Genomic DNA, 27,894 nt, shown 5'->3' on the forward strand with positions numbered 1-27,894 from the left:
GGCACATAATCAAACAGATTTAGAAGCAATGTCACAGAAATATACCGATTTTATTTTGGAAAGTAAGTTACTTAATTAATCCTGACCTGCAGATCACAATCAGTAAGGATAGGTGACAATGTCTCCTCCATAATATTCCTCAACACCAGGCCTGTGTACAAGCCTGTGTACTCAACCCTTTATTGTACTACTTATACACTCACCCCTGTGTGGCCAAATTCTGCTCTAACTCTATTCACAAGTTTGCTGATGATATCAACGAAGTGGGTTAGATCTCAAACATTAAGTCAGAATACAGGAAAGAGGTAGAGAGCTTAGGTGGCATGGTGTAAAGACATTAACCGCTCCCTCAATGTCAGCAAACTGGAAGAGAGCTGGTCATTGATTACAGGAAGTAGATTGGTGGGCACTCCCCTGTCTGCATCAATGGTGCTGAGGTGCAGATGATCAAGAGCTTCAGTTCCTTGGGGTAAATATTACCAAGAATCTCGCCTGGACCATCCACATTGATGCTACAGTCGAGAAAGCACACCAATGCTGCTTCTTCCTCAGAGACTAAGGAAATTTGGCATGTCCATAAAGACACTTACCAATTTTTATAAATGCACCATAGTAAGCTTCCTGTCCAGACGCTTCACAGCTAAGTGTGGCAACTGCTGTGCCCAAGACCGCAGCAAATGACAGAGAGCTGTGAACGTAGCCCCATGCAGCTTGTAAACCAGCCTTCCATCCATTGACTCCCACCACCTCAGGAGAGCAGTCAGCATAATCAAAGGCTCCGCCCACTCCAGTTGTACTTTCTATCAATCTCTTTCGTACGGCTGAAGATACAAAAGTATATATGAACACATTCAAGTACAGCTTCACCCCCATTGTTGTCAGACTTTTGAACTGACCTCTCATATATTAAAGTTGATCTTTCTCTGCACCTTCACTGAAGCTGTACCACTATTCTCCACTGAAAGGATACTCATCGAGTCATAGAGATGTACAGCATGGAAATGGACCCTTCGGTCCAACCCGTCCATGCCGACCAGATATCCCAACCCAATCTAGTCCCACCTGCCAGCACCAGGCCCATAATCCTCCAAACCCTTCCTATTCATATACCCATCCAAATGCCTCTTAAATGTTGCAATTGTACCAGCCTCCACCACGTCCTCTGGCAGCTCATTCCATACCCTTACCACTCTCTTGTGAAAAAGTTGCCCCTTAGGTCTCTTTTATATCTTTCCCCTTTCACCCTAAGCCTATGCCCTCTAGTTCTGAACTCCCCCACTTGGTCTATTTACCCTATCCATGTCCTCATGATTTTATAAACCTCTATAAGGTCACCACTCAGCCTCCGATGCTCCAGGGAAAACAGCCCTAGCCTATTCAACCTCTCCCTATAGCTTGTAAATCTTTTCTGAACTTTTTCAAAACTTACAACATCTTTCTGATAGGAAGGAGACCAGAATTGCATGCAATATTCCAACAGTGTGTCAGAGGGAGAGGCCCATTATTGTAAAATACAAGTTGGAGATGAGGAAAGTAGTGGAGTTAAGGACACCCCTTTCAGAGTAAGTTGAGGAATTGTTTGTAGTCGGGGATTGTAAGATAGATAGATGGAAAGCCCAAGATTCTATGGGCCGGAATATAACGGAAAGGGTTAATGGTGAAACAAGGAACTCTGGAAGGGGTTGCTCTGCTTACATAGATAAGCTAGTAGCATTCCTAGAGAAATGGTGTGACAGTGAACACATAAACATTTACTAGCATTGTCAATGTGTTTTCGAGATTGCAGAAGGTCTCATCAGACACAAAGACATTCTTCAACCACCAGTGGAGGCAGCAAGCCCTCAGTTAAGGGGGCTTTCAGAAAAGTCAAGGTCCAGCTAAGAATAGATGGTCACATCCAGAAAGCAAATTAGGAGGCAAAAGACATTACAAAAACTCTGACTTTGGCAACAAGTACCTTTGACCCAGAGGAGGTCAATGTTAAAACGTTTATGAGGAAAAAGCCCAGGAACAGTGGGAAAGGACAGGGGCCTGAAAAGGAGAGGATGAAATTTGGTAAAGGGAAGGTTGACTTGCAGTTCCATGCTGTGTGTCTACTTGTTGGAAATATACCATGGAATAGTGCAGAAGGAGAGAGTTCCACTGGTAGTGGTTTGGACATGGCCAGGAAATGGCCAAGAAGTTTTTGATCTGTGTAAGGCATAATACAGGAAAGGTTATAAACCCCGTCAACCCACCAAGCTAGAGTAAAAAACCCTTGGGAGGACCTACAAATTGACTTCATCGATCTCCTAACTGATAGCAAAAGGAAAACATATTGTCTAGTGCCCACGGGTGGACAGTTCCCAGTTCGGTATGACTTAAAAACAGAAACTGCTGGAAAAGCTCAGCAAATCTGATATCATCTGTGGAGAAAAATCAGAGTTAACGTTTCCGGGTCAAGTGACCCTTCCACAGACCCAACACAAAATATTAATTTTGTTTTTTTGTTTATGACTTACAGCATCTGCAATTCTTTCGGCTTTTATTTAGCACTATGACTCAGCCCTGACCTGTTTCAACATTTCTCACAAAGAAATCCCATAGTGGGGAATGCCCCTCCAAATAAATTTGGATTGAGAAACCCACTTCATGGGCTAAATAATGAAGAAAGAATGCCAATTACTAGGAAAAAAGCAAATGTTCCACATTCCACACCACACCTGGAGTTCAGACAAGGTAGAACAAATGAACCAAACATTAAACACTGCCAAGTTGAGTAGAGAGATCGCAGTATCCATGTACATAGATCCCTGAAAGTTGCCACCCAGGTTGTTAAGAAGGCATACAGTGTGTTAGCTTTTATTGGTAGAGGGATTGAGTTTCGGAGCCGTGAATGTAATGTTGCAGCTGTACAAAACTCTGGTGTGGCCGCACTTGGAATATTGCATACAGTTCTGGTCACTGCATTATAGGAAGGATGTGGAAGCTTTAGAAAGGGTTCAGAGATTTATTAGGATGTTGCCTGGTTTGGAGGGAAGGTCTTATGAGGAAAGGCTGAGGGACTTGAAGCTGTTTTTGTTACAGAGTAGGAGGTTGAGAGGTGACTTAATTGAGACATATAAGATAATCAGTGGGATAGATAGGGTGGTCAGGGAGAGTCTTTTTCCTCAGATGGTGATGGCTGGCAAGAGGGGATATAGCTTTAAATTGAGGGGTGATAGGACAGATGTCAGAGGTAGTTTCTTTACTCAGAGTAGTAAGGGGTGTGGAACGCCCTGCCTGCAACAGTAGTAGACACACCAACTTTAAGGGCATTTAAATGGTCATTGGATAGGCATATGGATGAGAATGGAATTGTGTAGGTTAGATGGGCTTCAGATTGGTTCCACAGGTCGGTGCAATATCAAGGGCCGAAGGATTTACGTTAATGATCTGTAAATGTTGTCAAATAGCTTGGTTTGTGTGATATGCAATGCTTTAATTGGAAATTATGTAGGCATCAGCTGTAGGAGTCATTGGCTAGGCCAGCATTTATTACCCATCCCTAACTGCGCTAAGTGTCAACCACATTGCTGTGATTCTGCAGTCACATGTACGCCAGACCAGGTAAGATGGCAGATTTCCTTCCCTCAAGGGCATTGGTGAACCAGATGGGTTTTTCCTGATAATCGGCAGTGGTTTCACGGCCATCATTAGACTCCTAATTCCAGACAATTATTGAATTCACACTCGATGATTTGCCATAGCAGGATTCAAACCCAGGTGCTCAGAATATTACCAGGGTCAGGATTAATAGTCGAGTGATCATACCGCTAGGCCATCTCTTGCCCAATCATTGGGCCTTAATGTCAATTGATGGTTAAGGTTTTATAGATATAACTTTGTATTTGTATTTTAATTGGATTCAAATTTCACCATCTGTCAGGGTGAGAAGTCTGGATTACTCATCTAGGGACAGCACCACTACGTCATACCATTTCCCCTTCTATAATCAGGGAATGATTTGTTAAATATCAATGAGACACTGAGAGGAATGGCCTGGGTAGAGATTGAAAGGGCCCTAGATATCATCAAAAGGTTTTTTAATTAAAGCTGTCAAGCAATCACAAAGGGAAGTCAACAAGTGTCCATAAACAAGGATGTGGCTAGAGAACTGAAAGGTAGAGTTACTAATCAAGGTAAAAATCACACAACACCAGGTTATAGTCCAACACGTTTATTTGGAAGCGTTGGCTTTCAGAGCGCTGCTCCTTCATCAGGTGGTTGTCCAAATCATAATCAAGGTAAGCAAGCAAGATTGCAGTCTAACTGGCAGGATGCACTGATGGGACTGTACTACCCAATGATCACCCCATTCCCTCTCACCCCATATACAGTCCAGCTACTGAGTGACTGAAGAAGGGCTCATGCCCGAGACATCGATTCTCCTGCTCCTTGGATGCTGCCTGACCTGCTGCGCTTTTCCAGCAATACATTTTTCAGCTCTAATCTCCAGCATCTGCAGTCCTCACTTTCTCCTAGCTATCAAGTGACCACACCTATAAACATGCTCGCGCAGTAGCTCGCATGAAATAGACACAGCGCAGTGATGATGACAGCTGTTCAAATTATGAACATTGAAGCTCAAGTTGCTATTATGGATTCACTTTCCGCATCAATGTTTATCCGGGACACAGGAAACGTCTCCAGAATTCCCATGTACTGCAGGATGGGCATTCTCGAAGCTGAAAAAGCCAAGCCAATCTTTTATGTATTTTTTTAACATGGTAATACTGTTAATGCTAATAAAAAGCATACCAATACTAATAAACATTACACTATTAATAAAACCTTGTACTAATAAATTGAACTAAAACATCACAAGTTGAAATAAACCTTCCTTAAATCACCTCTTTCTCCTGCACATCAATCCCAAGGAATCAAATTCTCTCCTACAGTCTGTCTATATCTCACTCAGGCATGGTCTTACTGTGGTAGCCCTAAGTGACTGTGTGACCTTGTCCTGGCTTAACTTCCACAGGACAGTTATCAGAACTATGGATCCTGGTTAATGCTTATTTTCCTAACCCTGACTCGGAGATGCCGGTGTTGGACAGGGGTGTACAAAGTTAAAAATCACACCACACCAGGTTATAGTCCAACAGGTTTATTTGGAAGTACACTAGCTTTTGGTGCGCTGTTCTTTCGTCAGGTGATTGTGGAGTACACAGCTATAAGGCTATAAATTCTGTGTCTTACAATTGTGTCCTCCACAACCACCTGATGAAGGAGCAGCGCTCCAAAAGCTAGTGCTTCCAATTAAATGTGTTGGACTATAACCTGGTGTTGTGTGATTTTTAACTTTCTTAACCCTAGTGCACTGGAGAAAATGGCACTTCCTTTAATGCCTCCATAGCTGACATCAGCAATTATATTAACCAAGCTTTTATACCAAATGGAATGACTCAGCAATGATAGATAACACCAGCAAAGTATTACTGCACGCCCAAATGCGATTGATTTGCAATCTCTCAACAGAACACACATCAAAAAAAGCAGTTGAAAATGTGAAATTTAAAATTCAGACTAATTTATAAATTGCGCCACAATGGAATTGACCCAATTTAGTCACTTTAAAACTAAGATTGATTTTGAAGTAATTTAAGGAAATTTCAGTAAATATTAAAATTAAGTTAAATATTAAGAATCACATGCTTCAATCAAATTAATAATAAAATTGTGAAACTATCATTGATAGTGATCTTTATTTTCTCATACAGTTACAGAATAAAGATTTCTGAAGGCTTTAGGTTTGTGACTTTGTTGACCATGTTCAGGCGCATGTGATTATTTAAGGATAGTTTTCAGAAGTACAATAAATCATTAAATCAGAAATAATACATTTCACATAGTTAAAATAAATACAAATACACAGCAAGTGAGGAATCTGTAAATACCTCTTCTTGTTAAAAACTGAATGGAATTTCCCAATTTTCAAATATCAATGAAAACCCTATCCAACATTCACTAACATTATGTAAAAATGGAAGTCCATTGCTATCATTAGGTCTGGTTTTGATATTGAAAGATAAAATGCAGCAAATTTCTTCACATGTTGTAGAAATGCACAAGATGTTTTGTAAAAAAAAAGCTCTCATAATGTTTCTTAAAACTGAAACATCTAACCATTTGACATAATCAACAATGAAAAAGCAAAACTTCACAGGAACAACTCTCCCCCCACCCCCAAACAACCTTTTATTGCGAGTCCTTCTTCATTTGCTGAGAAAGCAACATGAAAATAAGAGAATTCATAGAAAGTAGACTGAAGTCAAAACAGATAGAACGAGTTTTGTTTCAGGTTATTACAACATCAAACATATTGTTAAAACTGTACCAATTCATCCTATAATAAAAGCTTTAATAATTAAAATGACATGAAGTAGTTACAGTAACACATTGGGCAATAATGACGTTTTAAAAGCACACAGGTTTACAGAGGTTTGAGATTGGTTGCATGTTAGTTATAGAAATGAATATTCCTCTTGATTCCAATTGAGAAATCTCAGTCATGGAGTTAGGTTCAAACAAACAGGAATTCTGTTCCATCAAGGACATGGCCATGGATACCATGAATAGCATTTTCTATAAATTTAAACGGTTCGGTGCTACAGGAATTCAACATAATTTTGTGGAATGAGCCCTGTTTTGCCATCGAGAGTTCCTTCCAACCAGCCAGGTTCCTGTGAGAAGTGAACTGGGGAATGAAAAAGCAAAGAACAAGTTTTAATTTCAGTGCAAACCATCACTTATTTTATTGGAAATTTTATTTTATTAGAATAAGCAAACATACCGACATACTACATACACAGAATTTCTTTTTTTACACTGATCATTACATCGCACTGAACTTGAGAATTGCTGAAAAAGATCGTCAGGATTGTCCTGAAAACAACAAATGCTAGAGATCGCAGCAGGTCAGCCAGCATCCATGGAGAGCAAGCTCACCTTCCGAGTCGAGATGACTCTGTTAAAGGTTGGTCGTTGGACTCACAGTATTACACACTGTATTACACACTCTGTGACTTGTATTATTTATAAGCTACATTTATTAACATACAGGGCCTTGTTCTTGGCAAACAAAGCACATGTCCACACACTGCACCTATTTCAACTCAATAAAACACTTTGACCAGAATCAGCCTGTCTTGTTTACACTGTAAACTGTGCTTAGCTGTTAGCTGTCAATCTTTTTTATTATTCATTTGTGGGATGAGAACATCACTAGCTAAGCCTGCATTTATTGCCCATCCCTAATTGCCCAGAGGGCAGTTAAGAGTCAACCACATTGTTGTGGATCTGGAGTCACATGTCGGCCAGACCAGGGAAGGATGGCAGATTTCCTTCCCTCAAGGACATTAGTGAACCAGGTGGGTTGTTCCAATAATCAACAATGGACTCATCATCATCAGACACTTAGTTCCAGATTTTTATTGAATTCAAATTCCATCAGCCGTGGTTGGATTCGAACCCAGGTTCTCAGAACATTACCAGGGTCTCTGGATTAAACAGTCCTCCTTAGTACCACTCCGCCATGCCTTCCCTGTCATCATTATAAAATCATTAACTGATGAATTATCATGGTAACCCTTCTGCCAATCAGTACTCTCCTCTCACACAGTACTTGTATTATTTTCCCTTTACTTTGGTACTTCTTGCAAATTGTCCTGGTGGGTGCAAGACAAAAAAAAAGCTTCAACAAATCATGTCCTTTATAAATTAGTCCATGAACAGTAAAAATATACAAAATCGTGGAAGAGACAGAATTAACTTTAACGTCTCTTTAGTTTCTTTCCTGCAAATTTGCTAAGGCTCATTTGAGACAGTACCTTCCAAATACATGATCTTCACCAGTTAGACAGACAAGGGATGGAAATTCATGGGAACACGATTGCCAGCGAGTTCACTAAGTTACTACTGCTTACTGGGAACTATTTGGCTGTTCCCTTACTGTAACTTGGTTAACATTCTGGAGCTCCCTCCACAAGACTGCTTGCTTATATCACAGGACCACAGTGGTTCAAAAGATTCATCACCACTTCTCAAGAGCTGTTACAGATGGGCAATAAGTTTTGACTTTACCAGTGTTGTTCACATTCCAAGATCAAACAACATGAAATATTGGTAACAATTAGAAGGAAAGTTAACATTCATGTAGCAATCACAATTGGTCCTGTTTTGCCCTTTGTACCATAGGAAACAAATAATCATCGAGATACCCCATAGTGCTCCATTCAAGAGATACTGATGCTTTTACGACCATTTAACAGAGAAAACAATGCCTTACTTGAGGTAAAATATCAAAGGTATTGGTTCAAATGAAACTGAGAAGCAATTTCTACTTAAGGGAATGTGTGTGTCCCCCTTAAGCAGTCCTCTGACAGAATTCCAAACTGACTGACTCAACAAACTTTCTAATTTTCCAACTATGCATAATGAATCTAAGAGTCCAGTTTTTCATGTAAAGAAACTGAAGATGACACATTCAGATACATTCAAATGAATGAAAATCTTAACTTCTGAAAGAGTCTGAAGATCCCAATTCAAAACTACAGGAGGTTTCTCACAACATGATTCCATAATTAGTTTAAAATTTGACAACAATGAACCACTTCAGGAACTGCACAAAACTTGGCTGAAAGGACACAGAATAGCTGCAATGTGAATCTGAATACAAAACAGCTTTTAAGTTATTTCTAGCACTTATCAAAAGCTTGAAGGACATTAGACCATGATTAGAGAGAGTATTTTTCACTGGAACAATAGCTTGGTTTGTGGACTATCTTATAAATTGATCAAAGTATTTATTACTTAAGAATGGAGATGATGCTCTAAAAGTCATTACTTTTATTAGCTGGCAAGTAAAGCAGAATAATTGTTGAACGCGATGCATACCAAACTCTCCACAAACTCAGAGAAGAAATCTTAGCAGCAGAGTCTTGATTCCATCTGATGGCATACATCAGAGTCAATGGGACACCTTCAAGATTACATCTGCACTTTATTTGTGGGACCAAAAAGAGGGGGAAATGCAAGCAGTTTTAGTCTCCAAGATGATGTGACCTATACACCCTGTCAGAAATACAGGAGCTGGTAGCTATCCAAAATATTGAAGTGGAGAATTCCGGGTATTCCAAACACCAAATATTTCTGAGATTACCTATAGGTTGACCTTCCACACAAAAGGATAAATTGTTTGTTAACATAACCCATGCTATAGTAAGGACAGTGCCACTGTTTTTAGCAGACAATATTCTAACTTCCCAAGTGAAAATCCTGAAAGAAATAAACATTGCAGGTTGGCTGGAAAAAAAAGTCAAACTGTGAGAACAATAATGACTCTCGACTCTAACCAATGCATTACGGGAGACTGAAAATGTATTCCACTCCAACGGTGAGATTTGAATTTAGACCTAAAACCAACTACCTGGGTAGGGAACACCAAAGGTCTGTGGGAAGGTGATCTGGTTTTACACAGAAGGAGAATGAGTGATGCCTATTTAGCCAAAACACAAGGTGGTTTCCCCAGTACCAATCAAATCTAGATTGAATGGATGATTAACAAATAACTTTGGAGTACAATTGAAAATAATTGAAGATCTCTGGTCTCTGGTCACACTCACCATTTTCAAATATGGCTCCTACTTTGAAGGATAACTCAGAGTAATGTTCTGCTTCACACGAATAAACAGCCTTGGCTTTATCATTTGGAACCCTAAAGAATAACGGGAGTTGTTACCTCATTCGAGAAAATTCAAGCAACATTATTTTTTACATAGCACCAGCAAATATGGTGGCTGTTTTAATAACCTGAAACAGATTTGAATGTACAACAGATTACTTAAAAAGTATATTTTCCTTGGTATTACGTAAACTTGTCATTAACATGACCTCCATTAATATCAGTAACAATTATGTAACTGATCTAATTTTACTGGCATTGGTACGTCCAGCAGATACATACAACAGAGGCACTGGGACGGTAGGGTAACATCTTTGCAAAGGTGTCTTGTGTATAATCTGGAACTGAACAAACTCCATTCACATAGATATTGTCTCTTGAAATTCTTTTTTTTCCTCTCTATAAAATAGAAAATCAATGATCAACTGAGCCAAAGTAAATTTTTAAGGAAATTAAAGTGGAAATGTTGAGCAGCTTTGAAGAGAAAAACAGATGCTTTAAGGTCTGCCCTGATTTAGAGAGTATGAAAAACTTATAACCTGGGTCAGCACTCTGGAATTTACAGAACTATCATAGGAGATATTGGATAACTCTCAACTGACACGGAAATAGATGGTGACATCTTGCACAATGTCCAGATTACAGAGGAGGAAGTGCTGGATGTCTTGAAACGGTTAAAGGTGGATAAATCCCCAGGACCTGATCAGGTGTACCCGAGACCTCTGTGGGAAGCTAGAGAAGTGATCGCTGGGCCTCTTGCTGAGATATCTGTATCATCAATACTCACAAGTGAGGTGCCGGAAGACTGGAGGTTGGCAAACGTGGCGCCACTGTATAAGAAGGGTGGTAAAGACAAGCCAGGGAACTATAGACCAGTGAGCCTGACCTCGGTGGTGGGCAAGTTGTTGGAGGGAATCCTGAGGGACAGGATGTACATGTATTTGGAAAGGCAAGGACTGATTCGGGATAGTCAACATGATTTTGTGCGTGGAAAGTCATGTCTCACAAACTTGATTGAGTTTTTTGATGAAGTAACAAAGAGGATTGATGAGGGCAGAGTAGTAGATGTGATCTATATGGACTTCAGTAAGGCGTTTGACAAGGTCCCCCATGGGAGACTGATTAGCAAGGTTAGATCTCACGGAATACAGGGAGAACTAGCCATTTGGATACAGAACTGGCTCAAAGGTAGAAGACAGAGGGTGGTGGTGGATGGTTGTTTTTCAGACTGGAGGCCTGTGACCAGTGGAGTGCCACAAGGATCGGTGCTTGGTCCTCTACTTTTTGTCATTTACATAAATGATTTGGATATGAACATAAGAGGTACAGTTAGTAAGTTTGCAGATGATACCAAAATTGGAGGTGTAGTGGACAGCAAAGAGGGTTACCTCAGGTTACAACAGGATCTGGACCAGATGGGCCAATGGGCTGAGAAGTGGCAGATAGAGTTTAATTCAGATAAATGCGACATACAGCATTTTGGGAAAGCAAATCTTAGCAGGACTTATACACTTAATGGCAAGGTCCTAGGGAGTGTTGCTGAACAAAGAGACCTTGGAGTGCAGGTTCATAGCTCCTTGAAAGTGGAGTCACAGGTAGATAGAATAGTGAAGAAGGTGTTTGGTATGCTTTCTTTTATTGGTCAGAGTATTGAGTACAGGAGTTGGGAGGTCAAGTTACAACTGTACACGACATTGGTTAGGCCACTGTTGGAATATTGCGTGCAATTCTGGTCTCCTTCCTATCAGAAAATTGTTGTGAAACTTGAAAGGGTTCAGAAAAGATTCAAGGATGTTGCCTGGGTTGGAGCATCTGAGCTACAGGGAGAGGCTGTACAGGCTGGGGCTGTTTTCCCTGGAGCGTCGGAGGCTGAGCAGTGACCTTATAGAGGTTTATAAAATTATGAGGTATTCATAATGGGAAAGGGAGACAGGAGAGGCTTTGAAGAAATAGAGCAAACTTTCCTGTAATCGTCCCCTTATGAACTGGCACTTCCAATAAACCAGCAAAAATTATATCCCTGAAATACCATAAGTTTAATATATTAACTGTGATCTCCGCAATGCCCATATAGTCGGTTGAGGGTGGTAGTGAGAAGGCTGTGTAAGTTTTATTTCAGGCAAAGTAGCATTATTTTTGTGATTTATGCTGTAAGTATAACAGTGGTGAGTATAACCCCCTTGTATTATGTTTCTATAACACAGTATGTGTTTTTATGTTGATTATTTGGATCTCTTGAAGGAGGAACTTAAAACAATCACTAGAGAAAAAAAAACTCCCAGAAATCTAATTGGAGTAAAGGTTGACAAGTCTCCAGGATCTGCTGAAGATCATCCAAAACACATTGTAAGGAGCAGCTGTAATCTTGGAGAATTGCATAGATTCTGGGAAGGTCCAATGGATTGGAAAAGCAAAGGAAACTTAAATCAAGAAACATGGGAGATAGTAACAAGGAAGTCTCGGTCAGTTAGCTTAACATCTCCCACTAGGAAAATACTGGAGGTAATTACTAAGGAGCTAGCAATTTTGGTCATTTTGAAGACAATCATACAATTAGGCAGAGTCCCCAAGGTTTTGTCAAAAGGGAACTTACGTTGACACATTTATTGGAGTTCTTTGAGGAAGTAGCAAGTTTAGTGGTTGTACTATAATTGGGCTTTCAGAAAGCTTTTGTAAAGAGACACATAAAGAGTTATTGTACAAAATAAGGATTATGGTGCTGGGGTGATCTAATAGCATGAATAAAGAATTGGTTCATTACTACAACTCAAAGTGTCACAATAAATGTATCATTTACTTTTTGACAAACAGTAACTAATGGGGTGCCACAGGGATCAGTGCGGGGGGTTTAACTATTTACAATTTATCTTAATGACTATAGCCAAATCAGCTGATGACACCAAGACTGATTTTAAAAAAAAGCAAGTTGTGAGGGAGGATGCAAAAAGCCTGAAAAGGATATAGATAAATAAATAATCAGCAGATTGAATAACTGAGTGGGGCAAATAATCAACACATTGAATATAATGTAGAAAAATATGAGCAGAGAGAATAGAAAAGCAGAATATTATTGAAGTGGAGCGAGATGTACAGCACAGAAACAGACCCTTCGGTCCAACCCGTCCATGCCGACCAGATATCCCAACCCAATCTAGTCCCACCTGCCAGCACCCGGCCCATATCCCTCCAAACCCTTCCTATTCATAAACCCATCCAGATGCCTCTTAAATGTTGCAATTGTACCAGCCTCCACCACTTCCTCTGGCAGCTCATTCCATACACGTACCACCCTCTGCGTGAAATAGTTGTCCCTTAGGTCTCTTTTATATCTTTCCCCTCTCGCCCTAAACCTATGCCCTCTAGTTCTGGACTCCCCAACCCCAGGGAAAATACTTTGTCTATTTACCCTATCCACGCCCCTCATAATTTTATAAACCTCGATAAGGTCACCCCTCAGCCTCTGATGCTCCAGGGAAAACAGCCCTAGCCTGTTCAGCCTCTCCCCCACAGCTCAAATCCTCCAACCCTGGCAACATCCTTGTAAATCTTGTAAATCACAGAATCAATTGATTGCACAAGCAACAGATTACAGTGGAGCTTGATAATTCTATCTCACCATGTCCAAGGGTACACTATTAAAATCTAAGTCAGATTTCGAATATCTGCTGCACACTGGTGAGTCCGTTATAAATACTGAGAGCGAAAAGATATTGAGGGGAAAGTTTCACAGCCATTTTTGTACTGCGACACGATGATCTAGATGACATATTTCCTCAAAGAACAGTTCTAACATGCCGAACGTAACACACAATGCAATTGCAGAGCTTTAATACATTCACTCGATTGCTTCCTCAATGTGACTATATGCCATGCCACAATATATCATCATCTCCACTTGTTATCACAATGTCAAGTAATTTCATTCTTTTGACTCTGATCCATTACTCCAGTGGCAACAACATGTAAGCAAGTTGAAAAATGTGGTGCTGGAAAAACACAGCAGGCCAGGCAGCATCCGAGGAGCAGGAGAATCGACGTTTTCGGGCATATTATCCGGTTATTAATTACTATGTTGTGAAAAAAAGGCAAGTTTTCATACCCATTAGGTGGTTTATCACTGACAGTGGTCACAGGTGGGAACTGGAAGGATGGTAAAGATGATGCTGGTGAAGCTGGTGAAGAATTGAACCAGGAAGCCATTGACAGAGAAGAACTGCAGATGAGACAAAATAAAATGAGTGAGATTTTGTGGAAGCATGCAGCTAAAGTGTGGCTAAAATTAGATTATCATTTCTCATATCTGGACAATGTCCATGCTTGGGTTGACAAGTGCCAAGTAACATGCATGCCACACTAATGCCAGGCTATGATCTACAATGAGACAATCTAATCATCGTTCCTTAATATTCAATGGTGCTACCCATTGATTCCCCCATTGTCAACATCTTGGGGTTCACCATTGACCAGAAACTCAATTACACTCCCCATATACATACAGTGGTTACAAGAGCAGGTCAAAGACTAGGAATTCTGTGGTGAGTAACTCATGTCTTGATTCTCATTACCTGTTTACCATCTACAAGGCACAAGTCAGGAACGAGATGGATGGATGGATGCAGCTCCAACAACACTCAAGAAGCTTGACACCATCCAGAACCAAGTGACCCACATGATTGGTACTCCATTCATAAAAATCCACTCCCTCCACCGTACACGCTCAATAATAGCACTGTGTACTATCTACAAAATGTACTGCAGAAATTCTCCAAATATCCTTCGACAGCACCTTCAAACCTGTGACCAGTTCCATCTGGAAGGATAAGGGCAGCAGAAAGATGCAATTTCCCCTCCAAGCCACTCACCACCTTGATTCGGAAAAGTATCACCGTTCCTTCGCTGACACTGGGTTGAAATCCTGGAATTCCCTCCCCCAAGGCACAAGGACTGCAGTGGTTCAAGAAGGCAGCACCTTCTTAAGGGCAACTAAGGATTGGCAATAAATGCTGGCCCAGTCCGCAACGCCCACACCCCATGAGAGAATAAAACAAACTGAGAAAACAATTACAAGTTAAGTTCATTACAAGTAATTTTAAATGTTGACAGCACTATACAGTAGGACTTTCTCGTTATAACCTTTAATCCTGTTATTAAGGGAGGTTGCCATGGTGATGCTGCTGTAGCTGGTACTGTCAAACATCTCTTCCTTTTTTTGTTGAGGGAGGGTCTGAGGGCACTGCCCCTTCCTCTCAGCATGCTGTAAGTGTATCTGAAAGCCTTTGTAGCAACAAATTCCCTCTCTATTTAGAGACTTTGGCTCAAATCCCATCTATTTCAGGGGCTTTGTGGGATTTGAAATGCACTGCAGAGGTTTTGATTACTTCATGTTGGATCGCACGGCTCAAATGTCACGTCCCTCTGGAAGAGTTTGACAAATGCTCACTTTCTGCACCATCTGGTGGTCGCTAAATATACTGTCCCAGTGTTCTGTCTGATTTTATTAGATTAGATTGGATTAGATTACTTACTGTGTGGAAACAGGCCCTTCGGCCCAACAAGTCCACACCGCCCCGTCGAAGCGCAACCCACCCATACCCCTACATTTACCCCTTACCTAACACTACGGGCAATTTAGGATGACCAATTCACCTGACCTGCACATCTTTGGACTGTGGGAGGAAACCGGAGCACCCGGAGGAAACCCACGCAGACACGGGGAGAATGTGCAAACTCCACACAGTCAGTCGCCTGAGGCGGGAATTGAACCCGGGTCTCTGGCGCTGTGAGGCAGCAATGCTAACCACTGTGCCACCGTGCCGCCCACTAAGCAGGGTTATGCGATTGCAAGATTTTAGTGGCGTCTGTACCTGTACCAGCAAGCAAGTCCATATTTCAGATCTCAAGACTAGGTAAGAGGATCTCACTTACTCCCATATCTGTCTACAGTTGCATATTCTCCCAGTTCCCCACTAGTTGTTTTGGGTGAAATGAAAGTTGTTTTGCAGAAAGCTGCAGGTTTCCCTATCTGCAGCTTTTGTGGGATACTGGGGAGGATACTGACTATCCTGCCAGGATAAATGTAGGCCTTTATTCTTTTGGGCAAGCAATCATGGCAGGAGCATTTATTTTGAAGAAGCTCTTGGATTTACATAGAATTTTCAACAAACCAATCTTGGGTATTTTGGTTGAGTAGCCAATCATTTCTGCAATTCTTCATGTAGGGGAACTGGTCACATTGCTCGGCTGGTTTAATATCACTGTGATGGATCACTGCCAAGCCTGTCTTCAAATTTCACTCCGAAAAACTGTTTTTACATCTTGTAGGAAAGGATCTGTGGACTTGTGTTTTTCTTGTTTGTGTGCTACATGGTGCACTGTGCTCTGGTAAGTAGGATAAGTATGCGTGGGGTTGCAGGGAATGTATTAGCATGGCTGGAGGACTGGTTAGCCAATAGAAAGCAGAGAGTTGGGATAAATGGGTGTTTCTCGGATTGGAGATCAGTGGTGAGCGGGTGCTACAGGGATCGGTGTTCATGATATATATTAGATTAGATTAGATTCCCTACAGTATGGAAACAGGCCCTGAGGGCCTGCAAGTCCACACCGCCCCTCCGAAGGGTAACCCACCCAGACCCACTCCCCCACCCCATATTTACGCTGACTAATGCACCTAACACTATGGGCAATTTAGCCTGGCCAATTCACCTGGCCTGCACATCTTTGGACTGTGGGAAGAAACTGGAGCACCCGGAGGAAACCCACACAGACACGTGGAGAATGTGCAAACTCCACACAGAGAGTTGCCCAAGGCTGGAATCGAACCCGGGTCCCTGGCGCTGTGAGACAGCAGTGCTAACCACTGAGCCACCGTGCCGCCCCATAAGTGATTTGGAATAGGAGACTGAGTGTAACATATCCTTATTTGCTGATTACACTAAACCGAGTGGAAAGGCGAACTGTGCAGAGGATGTGGAGGGATTTCGGTTGGTTAAGTGAGTGGGCAAGTGTCTGGCACATGGAGTACAATATTGGTAAATGTGAGGTTATCCACGTTGGAAATAAAAATAGGAGGATGACTATTATTTAAATGGTGAAAGATTACAGTCTGCTGTTGTGCAGAGGGACTGAGGAGTGTTTGTACATGATTCGCTAAAAGTTGATTTGTAGGTGCAGCAGGTAATCAGGAAGGTAAACGGAATATTGGCTTTCATTATTAGAGGGATTGAATTTAAGAGCAGGGGGACTCTGCTGCAATTGTACAAGGTGTTGGTGAGGCCGTACCTGGAGTACTGTGTGCAGTTCTGGTCTCCTTATGTGAGGAAGGATATCCTGGCTTTGGAGGCTGTGCAGAGGAAGTTCACCAGATTGATTCTGGAGATGAGGGGGTTACCCTGTAAGGAGAGGTTGGAGCTGCCTGGGACTGTACCTGATGGAATTTAGGTGAAGGAGAGGGGATCTTTTAGAAATATATGAAATATATGAAAGAGATAGATGAGATAGAGGCAGGCAAGTTGTTTCCGCTGGTGGGTGAGACTAGGACGAGGGGACATGGCCTCAAGATTTAGGACAGAGATGAGGAGGAACTGTTTTTCCCAGGGAGTAGTGAATCTATCGAATTCTCTGCCCAAGGAAGCAATCGAGGCAGCTTCATTAAATATATTTAAGACACAGTTGGATGGGTGTTTGCATGGTAGGGGAATTTAGGGTGATGGGGATAATGCAGGTAGGAGGAGCTGAGATGATGGAGAGATCAGCCTGGTCTTTATGAATGGCAGAGCAGGCTTGATGGGCCAAATGGCCTACTCCTGCTTCTATTCTGATGAAGTGAGATGCAGATACACTGACAAACATTTGAAAGGCCAGCTGAAAAGGCAGCTGTCTCTGACTGACACTGACCAATGTTGGGCGAGCACGAGGCTGATGACAGAGGTGGCTAGCACACAGGAACTGGGAAAGCAAACTACAACTTTTGAGCAAATCGATGGGAGGCTGCTGAAGAGAGATGCTGACAGTGTAAGGAATCTGCTGATACAGGAGCCCCTCTGAAGCAAACATCCCTGTATCCCAACTGCTCCACAGACTATGGATTGATAACCATAGAACATTATAGCACAGTACAGGCCCTTCGGCCCTCAATGTTGTGCCGACCTGTGGAACCAATCTGAAGCCCATCTATCCTACACTATTCCATTCTCGTCCATAGGTCTATCCAATGACCATTTAAATGCCCTTAGAATTGGCGAGTCTACTACTGTTGCAGGCAGTGCATTCCACACCCCTACTACTCTCTGAGTAAAGAAACTACCTCTGACATCTGTCCTATATCTATCACCCCTCAATTTACAGCTATGCCCCCTCATGCTAGCCATCACTATCCAAGGACAAAGGCTCTCACTATCCACCCTATCTAACCCTCTGGTTATCTTATATGTCTCAATTAAGTCCCTCCAACCTTCTTCTCTCTAACGAAAACTGCCTCAAGTCCCTCAGCCTTTCCTCATGAGACATTCCCTCCATACCGGGCAACATCCTGGTAAATCTCCTCTGAACCTTTTCCAAAGCTTCCACATGTTTCTATAATGCAGTGACCAGAACTGTACGCAATACTCCAAGCGGGGCCGCACCAGAGTTTTGTACAGTTGCAGCATGACCTCATGGATCCGGAACTCAATCCCTCTACCAATAAAAGCTAATACACCGTATACCTTTTTAACAACCCTATAGACCTGGGTGACAACTTTCAGGGATCTATGTACATGGACACCAAGATCTCTCTGCTCATCTACACTACCAAGAATCTTACCATTAGCCCAGTACTCTGTATTCCTGTTGCTCCTTCTAAAGTGAATCACTTCACACTTTTCCGCATTAAACTCTATTTGCCACCTCTCAGCCCAGCTCTGCAGCTTATCTACATCCCCTGTAACCTGCAACCTCCTTCCGCACTGTCCACAACTCCATCGACCTTAGTGTCATCTGCAAATTTACTAACCCATCCTTCTACACTCTCATCTAGGTCATTTATAAAAATAACAAACAGTAGTGGGTCCAAAAGAGATCCTTGTGGTACACCACTAGTAACTGAACTCCAGGGTGAACATTTCCCATCAACCACCATGCACTGTCTTCTTTCAGCTCGCCAATTTCTGATCACCCTCAATCCCAAGCCTCCGTATTTTGTGCAATAGCCTACCGTGGGGAACTTTATCAAATGCCTTACTGAAAAACCATTTACCCATATCAACTACTTTACCCTCATTCACCTGTTTGGTCACCTTCTCAAAGAACTCAATAAGGTTTGTGAGGCACGACCTACCCTTCACAAAACCATGTTGACTATCCCTAATCAATGTATTCCGCTCTAAATGATTATAAATCCTGTCTCTTATAACCATTTTCAACACTTTACCCACAACCAAAGTAAGGCTTACTGGTCTATGATTGGTCTCTACTCCCCTTCTTGAACAAGGAGACAACATTTGCTATCCTCCAATCTTCCAGCACTATTCCTGTCGACAAGGACAACATAAAGATCAAAGACAAAGGCTTGGCAATCCCTTTCCTGGCTTCCCAGAGAATCCTAGAATAAATCCCACCTGCCCCAGGGGACTTACGTATTATCACCTTTTCTAGAATTGCTCACACCTCCTCCTTACGCACCTCAATCCCATCTAGTCTCGTAGCCTGTATCTCAGTATTCTCCTCGACAACATTGTCTTTTTCCTGTGTGAATACTGATGAAAAACATTCATTTAGCGCCCCTCTATCTCCTCAGACTCCATGCACAACTTCCCACTACTGTCCTTGATTGGCCCTAATCTTACTCTAGTCATTCTTTTATTCCTGACATACTGATAGAAAGCTTTAGGGTTTTCCTTGATCCTATCCACCAAAGACTTCTCATGTTCCATCCTGGCTCTTCTTAGCTCTCTCTTTTGGTCTTTCCTGACTAACCTGTAACTCTCAAGCGCCCTAACTGAGCCTTCACATCTCATCCTAACATAAATCTTCTTCTTCCTCTGGACAAGAGATTCAACTTCTTTAGTAAACCACAGCTCCCTTGCTTGACCACTTCCTTCCCTGCCTGACAGGTACATACTAATCAAGGACACACAGTAGCTGTTTCTTGAATAAGCTCCACATTTCGATTGTGCCCATCCCCTGTCGTTTCCTTCCCCATCCTATGCATCCTAAATTTTGCCTAATCACATCATAATTGCCTTTCTCCCCGCAATAATTCTTGCCCTGCAATATATACCTATCCCTTTCCATTGCTAAAATAAACATAACCAAATTGTGGTCACTATCACCAAAGTGCTCATCTACCTCCAAATCTAACACCTGGCCGGGTTCATTACCCAGTACCAAATCCAATGTGACTTCACCCATTGCTGGCCTGTGTCAGGAAACCCTCCTGCACACATTGGGCAAAAACTGGCCCATCTAAACTACTCGAACTATAGTATTCCCAGTCAATATTTGGAAAGTTAAAGTCCCCCATAACAGCTCCCCTGTTACACTCACTCCTATCCAGAATTATCTTTGCTATCCTTTCCTCTACATCTCTGGAGCTATTCAGAGGCCCACAGAAAACTCCCAACAGGGTGACCTCTCCTTTCCTGTTTCTAACCTCAGCCCATACTACCTCAGTAGATGAGTCCTCAAACATCCTTTCTGTCACCGTAATACTGTCCTTGACTAACAATGCCACACCTCCCCCTTTTTTACCACCTTCTCTGTGCTTACTGAAACATCTAAATCCCGGAACCTGCAACAACCATTCCTGTCCCTGCTCTATCCATGTCTCCGAAATGGTCACAACATCGAAGTTCCAGGTACTAACGCATGCTGCAAGTTCACCCACCTTATTCCGGATGCTCCTGGTATTGAAGTAGACACACTTCAAACCAACTTCCAGCCTGCTGGTGAACTCTTGCAACCTTGAAACCTCATTTCTGACCTCACTGCTCTCAACCTCCTGGACAATGGATCGACAACTTAGGTTCCCGTCCCCCTGCTGAATTAGCTTAAAATGTTCTATTCTGTCACCAAGAACCACGCCAACTAACACAGAGAGTCTGACCTTCATTCTAAGGAAGAGTCAAAGTAATGCAAAATATTTCCAGATAATAAGTTTCTGAAGTGTAAATGAGAGGACCATAAGCAGGAGTCAGCAGAAACAAGAGATATCCCAGTATCCTTTTTACCACTAAATTTTCCACCTAGCACCCTTCCCACCTGGCACTCTACACCCCTTAACCTCACACTCATCATAGCTGGCAGCTTCTGTGAAACCTGTCTGTGACACTGGGCCTTGTGATTAGGTTATAGGATATGGTAATTGACTGCTGTGAAGTACCTTCCCCCAACTGGTCCATGCTACGAGGGACCAGTCACAATGGAATTACAGCTCTGCATTTCGGACAGAGCCGCGTTCAAAACGCAGAGGGGAGTGGCAATCACATCATCCCTACAGTATGGAAAGAGGCCATTCATCCCACTCAGCCTGTACCAACCATTGGGAGACGATCCCACCCAGACCCAGTCCCCTTCCTCTGTTACTAACCTTGTATTTACCATGGCTAACCCACCTAAACTGCACACCTTTGGAATGGGGGAGGAAAACAGCGCACCAGGTGGAAAGCCAAGCAGGCACGGGGAGAACGTGCAAACTCCACACTAAAGCTGGAATCGAACCCGGTTCCCTGGTGTGGTGAGGCAGCTGTACTAATCACTGAGCCACCAGTGCCATCGATTTGTGTGTGATCACCAGACCTCAGAAAAGCAGCCCATTTATGCTCGTTTGCCTCTCTCTGCAGGTGCTGCCACATCTTGCTTTTTTTTCCTAAGTAAAAGTTTTCCATCTGAAATGTAAGGTTTGAAGGGAGCCACCTGAGCTGACATGCCTGTGAAACATTGACCCACTGAGCCTCGTTTCACGGCTGGTGTTAGTTATTTGTTCACGGGGTGAAAGCATTGCTTCGTTTTTCACAGCTCTGCAATTTTTGTTTCTCTCCTTCAGGTACGTTTCAACTCCCTTTGGAAAGCTATTGTTGAATTGGCTTATTTGACGATTTCAGGCACTGCATTCCATGTCATTAAGACTTGGTGAGCTCAAACATAGCTTGCCCTTACTTCACCGTCAGCTCTGTTGCCAATCACCTTCCGTCCACCTCTTCAGCAGTTCCTTCTTTTGTAACCTGTCAAACCCAGACATGCTTCTGAGTACTTTTGAAATCTCTCCTCTAAACATTCTCTACTTGAAGAGGGACCTCAGTTTCTCTTAGCCTTCCATGTTCGAGCTACCTGGTGGGGTTTTGGTGCAACTCCTTTGCATCAGACTAATCAGCCTTGCAATCCTTCCAAAAGTGCAGTGCTCAGAACTGACCACAACCCTCTAGCTGGAGCTTATCCGATGCTTTATAAAGGGTTCGGATAGATATCTTGCTTTCAAACTCAGATACTCCTGTTCATCAAGTTAAAGATTTCATACTAATTTTTAAACTTGCTTTGCAATTTTTCCTACTATCTTCAAAAGGTTTTGTGTATATACCCTCGTTGCAGTGATCCCTGTAATTTTGTCTTTGGCTTCAACTGCACAGCTCAGAGGGAACACTGTCCACTGTTCCTGAAAACCCTTTAAAAATGCCTCTTCTTGGTCTTATCAAAGTACATAATTTTAAATATCTTTGCATCAACTTGCATCTGATACATGCCTGCCCATTTCCCTGGTCTACATCTCGCTATATTTCTGAGTCTTGTGGTGTCTACAAACTTCAAAATTGAGTCCTGGATACCCAAGTCCACATCATTAATGTGTAAAAATAGCAATGGGCCCTAACGTGGGAGACCACAGCTGTACAACGCCATCAAGAACATCTGTGCTGCTTTCTGGCCCCTATTTAGTTTAATACCAAACCCACCGTTGCCCCAGCAACCTAGTGGTCTCCAATTGGCCTAAAGTCAGATTTGACTCCTCCTGTTGAGTGTGGCTCAACAATTGTGTTGGTACCCAATTCATAAAGTTTAAATGGTGAAAGCGCTTTGCTAATCTGTAGGCTAGGCCAACGATTCAGGCTACAAACAATTATATCCCAAAACGGTGCACTCCCTTGCAGACCTATCCTGATTATTAGCAGCCCATGGAATAGGGATGCGGACAGCGAGTGTGTGCTTCCCTGTTGTCAAGAAAAGTAGGATGATCTATATAGTAACCACATAGAATGCTGCATCATAACACTGCATACAACACCTCTGTGCTCTATTAAACTGTTACAAATTACACACAGCACCAAGTTATAGACCAACAGGTTGATTTTGAAGCACACTAGCTTTCGGAGCGACGCTCCTTCATCAAGTGGTTGTGGAGTCTAAGATCCTACACTCCACAACCACCTGATGAAGGAACGTCGCTCCGAAAGCTAGTGTGCTTCCAAATCAACCTGTTGGACTATAACCTGGTGTTGTGCGATTTTTAACTTTGTACATCCCTCAGATTTTTAACTTTGTACACCTGCTCCTCCACATCACGCCTGGTCAGACTTTATGGGGATATAGCATGTAATGCTGTGAATAATAGTTACATATTCCACTGACGATATATGTTTCAGCAATAGTCAGTGTACTGTAACGTTAAGAATGAAAGAAACTTACACGTGGAATAACATGACGTTCGCAGCTTTAAGGGCAACCCAATAGTTCAGGTTTGGCACTCGGAAATCAGCACTCAGAACTGATCAGGATTACTGAAGGTCACCAAAGGAAAAATAAAACATTTCACAAAGAACTGAAAATCAAACTTACGGAGAAGATGTGCAATCAGTGGTATCTATATTCGCAGGATGGACACGATTCCTCGCCTGTTCTGGGGGGCTGTTAGAGTTGGAGGATGTGGTAGTTATCGATGAATGGGAAGAGATGGATTCCATGCTTCCACTTGGAGTATTGTCTCCAACACTGTTAGGATTCTCAGCTGAAAGGGAAGTAACTCCATGAGAAAAGCCATACATCACACAACATGATTTAAGAAAACCACCACAAAGGTAGGAAACCACATGCAATTGATGATGTTTTTCAAAAACTGAGCTGCATTAAAAATGGACCATTTTTAAAAAATGTGACAAATTACTACTCGGGACCTCCTGATAACCAAAAAAAAAGTGTTTTTCATCTAGTTGCAAATTATCATACAAAATACTGACAACAATGTCAAAATCTAACTGTACTAATTATGTCATAGTGGCTTGGCCAACTGTGCAAATGGAGATAAAATGGATATTCCTAAACCTTTGCTGAAACTTTGCAGGAAGGCTTACACAACGATACATATAGGAACATGGTACAATAATCTTTTAAAAGCAAATACAGGGTAACACCTTAAAAATAAAGACAACCGCTCACATTTCACGAATATGGAAATGGTGTCAGTTGGCAAAAGGGGCACTCCAATGCACAAAAGATTAAGAGGTAAAAGTGAAATTGTCAGTCAAAGACAATCGTTTTCTCATCCTCACCTCAAAAGAAAATTGTGCGCATTATCCTAGCAATGGTGCTCGCACGTTGGAATTCTGTCTGGAAACAATGTGGGCTCTTGTTTTTCTCGATTATAAGGTTTCACAATGTGCAAAGCCCACTTGATTATCAGCAGAATCACAACTTGCAACTATGTTGTGCTTCTAATGTAGGAACATATTTGACACAAGTCACATAGATTCATAGAAATGTACAGCACAGAAACAGACCCTTCAATCCAACTCGTCCATGCCGACCAGATAGCTCAACCAAATCCAGTTCCATTTGCCAACATTTGGCCCATTTCCCTCTATGCCCTTCCTATTCATGTACCCATCCAGATGCCTTTTAAATGTTGCAATTGTACCAATCTCTACCACTTCCTTTGGCAACTCATTCCATACATGGACCACCCTTTTAATGAGGTAAGAACAATGACTGCAGATGCTGGAAACCAGAATCTGGATTAGTGGTGCTAGAAGAGCACAGCAGTTCAGGCAGCATCCAAGGAGCTTCGAAATCGACGTTTCGGGCAAAAGCCCTTTATCAGGAATAAAGGCAGTGAGCCTGAAGCAAGGAGAGATAAGCTAGAGGAGGGTGGGGGTGGGGAGAAAATAGCATAGAGTACAATGGGTGAGTGGGGGAGGGGATGAAGGTGATAGGTCAAGGAGGAGAGGGTGGAGTGGATAGGTGGAAAAGGAGATAGGCAGGTAGGACAAGTCCGGACAAGTCATGGGGACAGTTACTGAGCTGGAACTTTAGAACTAGGGTGAGGTGGGGGAAGGGGAAATGAGGAAGCTGTTGAAGTCCACATTGATCCCCTGGGGTTGAAGTGTTCCGAGGCGGAAGATGAGGCGTTCTTCCTCCAGGCGTCTGGTGGTGAGGGAGTGGCGGTGAAGGAGGCCCAGGACCTCCATGTCCTCGGCAGAGTGGGAGGGGGAGTTGAAATGTTGGGCCACGGGGCGGTGTGGTTGATTGGTGCGGGTGTCCCAGAGATGTTCCCTAAAGCGCTCTGCTAGGAGGCGCCCAGTCTCCCCAATGTAGAGGAGACCGCATCGGGAGCAACGGATACAATAAATGATATTAGTGGATGTGCAGGTAAAACTTTGATGGATGTGGAAGGCTCCTTTAGGGCCTTGGATAGAGGTGAGGGAGGAGGTGTGGGCGCAGGTTTTACAGTTCCTGCGGTGGCAGGGGAAAGTGCCAGGATGGGAGGGTGGGTTGTTTGGGGGCGTGGACCTGACCAGGTCGTCACGGAGGGAGCAGTCTTTGCGGAAGGCGGAAAGGGGTGGGGAGGGAAATATATCCCTGGTGGTGGGGTCCGTTTGGAGATGGCGGAAATGTCGGCGGATGATTTGGTTTATGCGAAGGCTGGTAGGGTGGAAGGTGAGCACCAGGGGCATTCTGTCCTGGTTATGGTTGGAGGGGTGGGGTCTGAGGGCGAAGGTGCGGGATGTGGACGAGATGCGTTTGAGGGCATCTTTAACCACGTGGGAAGGGAAATTGCGGTCTCTAAAGAAGGAGGCCATCTGGTGTGTTCTGTGGTGGAACTGGTCCTCCTGGGAGCAGATCCGGCGGAGGCGGAGGAATTGGGAATACGGGATGGCATTTTTGCAGGAGGTAGGGTGGGAAGAGGTGTAATCCAGGTAGCTATGGGAGTCAGTGGGTTTGTAAAAAATGTCAGTGTCAAGTCGGTCATCACTAATGGAGATGGAGAGGTCCAGGAAGAAGAGCGAGGTGTCAGAGATGGTCCAGGTAAATTTAAGGTCAGGGTGGAACGTGTTGGTGAAATTGATGAATTGCTCAACCTCCTCGCGGGAGCACGAGGTGGCACCAATGCAGTCATCAATGTAGCAGAGGAAGAGGTGGGGAGTGGTGCCGGTGTAATTACAGAAGATCAACTGTTGGGCGCCTCCTCGCAGAGCGCTTTAGGGAACATCTCCGGGACACCCGTACCAATCAACCACACCGCCCCATGGCCCAACATTTCAACTCCCCCTCCCACTCTGCCAAGGACATGGAGGTCCTGGGCCTCCTTCACCGCCGCTCCCTCACCACCAGACGCCTGGAGGAAGAACGCCTCATCTTCCATCTCGGGTGGCATGGTGGCACAGTGGTTAGCACTGCTGCCTCACAGCGCCAGAGACCCGGGTTTCATTCCCGCCTCAGGCGACTGACTGTGTGGAGTTTGCACATTCTCCCTGTGTCTGCGTGGGTTTCCTCCGGGTGCTCCGGTTTCCTCCCACAGTCCAAAGATGTGCAGGTCAGGTGAATTGGCCATGCTAAATTGCCCGTAGTGTTAGGTAAGGGGTAAATGTACGGGTATGGGTGGGTTGCGCTTCGGCGGGGCGGTGTGGACTTGTTGGGCCGAAGGGCCTGTTTCCACACTGTAAGTAATCTAATCTAACACTTCAACCCCAGGGCATCAATATGGACTTCAACAGTTTCCTCATTTCCCCTTCCCCCACCTCACCCTAGTTCCAAACTTCCAGCTCAGCAACTGTCCCCATGACTTGTCCGGACTTGTCCTACCTGCCTATCTCCTTTTCCACCTATCCACTCCACCCTCTCCTCCTTGACCTATCACCTTCATCCCCTCCCCCACTCACCCATTGTACTCTATGCTACTCTCTCCCCACCCCCACCCTCCTCTAGCTTATCTCCCCACACTTCAGGCTCACTGCCTTTATTCCTGATGAAGGGCTTTTGCCCGAAACGTCGATTTCGAAGCTCCTCGGACGCTGCCTGAACTGCTGTGCTCTTCCAGCACCACTAACCCTTTTCATGAAACAGTTCCCCCTTAGATCCCTTTTAAATCTGTCATCTCTCACCCAAACGCTCCAGCTCCGAACTCCCCCAACCCAGGAAAAAGACTTTGTTTATTTATCCTATCCATGCCCCACACGATTACATCTTAGAATTAATAAAGAAGTTTATTTATTTACATGGATTTTGTGGAAGGAGGAGATTATGGAATTCTTTGCCACAGAATGTGGTTGAGGACAAACATATTGAATGTTTACAAGGAATTAGATATGGAATAAGTGGTACGGGAGAAAGACAGGATCGGGTACAGAGTTGGATGATCAGCCATAATGGCCCAGCAGACTCAATGGGCCAAATGGCCTATTTCTGCATCCATGTCCTAATGTCTTATGACTGAGCGACTCAAGTCTCTTGCTGTTCATTCCTGACATCCAGAGAGTCCTGGAACAAGATCCCCTTCACTGCTGGTTCCCTCCAGCTGATGTCTGCAGGACGTCCCGATCTGCTGCCCCAAATGTATCTCCCAGATGACTGAGGCCAGGTTTTCCACAGCCCAATCTGCATTCACTTTAACGTCGGCAAAGTCGGTGTGAACAGAAGCGTTCTCACATTTGCTGCCGTGGCTGTATTCCCAGATATCATCAAATTATAAACTACAAACACGTGGTAACAAACACGGCTCTCAAATCAACCAGAAATCTTTGTCACTCAAAAAGGGTCTTCATAACACTGACGTGAAGCTTGTACACAATTCCTGTCTTGCATGTCTGTACAAGACATCCTTAATACTGGTTTGTCTTAATTCCTATCCTTCAGCATGTTTCACAGCTCCATGTAGAGTCAATCAGTGGAAGCAGGGAACTACGTTGCAAGGAAGTGGCTGATCATAGCAGGTGGCATGGTTGCGGAGTGGTTAG

At 43.3% G+C, this 27,894-nt stretch overlaps 1 protein-coding gene across 4 annotated transcripts in view; it reads right to left on the bottom strand.

Annotated features, from left to right (window-relative positions):
• Positions 1-5,707: 5,707 nt before the first annotated feature.
• The window catches only part of arhgap10 (Rho GTPase activating protein 10), a 205,769-nt gene continuing 183,582 nt past the window's right edge, over positions 5,708-27,894 (bottom strand). For 3 of the 4 annotated variants that reach the window (XM_072567806.1, XM_072567637.1, XM_072567813.1), the window contains 4 exons: positions 23,504-23,672; positions 13,803-13,916; positions 9,645-9,736; positions 5,708-6,718 (listed from right to left, as the gene is read on the bottom strand). In XM_072567806.1, coding sequence (XP_072423907.1) covers positions 6,630-6,718; positions 9,645-9,736; positions 13,803-13,916; positions 23,504-23,672 — 464 coding nt within the window. In that variant the 3' untranslated portion in view covers positions 5,708-6,629. The remainder of the gene's footprint in view (positions 6,719-9,644; positions 9,737-13,802; positions 13,917-23,503; positions 23,673-27,894) is intronic. The other variant, XM_072567731.1, reaches the window with a different exon arrangement.

The sequence above is a fragment of the Chiloscyllium punctatum genome, chromosome 1 (assembly GCF_047496795.1).
Source record: "Chiloscyllium punctatum isolate Juve2018m chromosome 1, sChiPun1.3, whole genome shotgun sequence".
Taxonomy (NCBI): domain Eukaryota; kingdom Metazoa; phylum Chordata; class Chondrichthyes; order Orectolobiformes; family Hemiscylliidae; genus Chiloscyllium; species Chiloscyllium punctatum.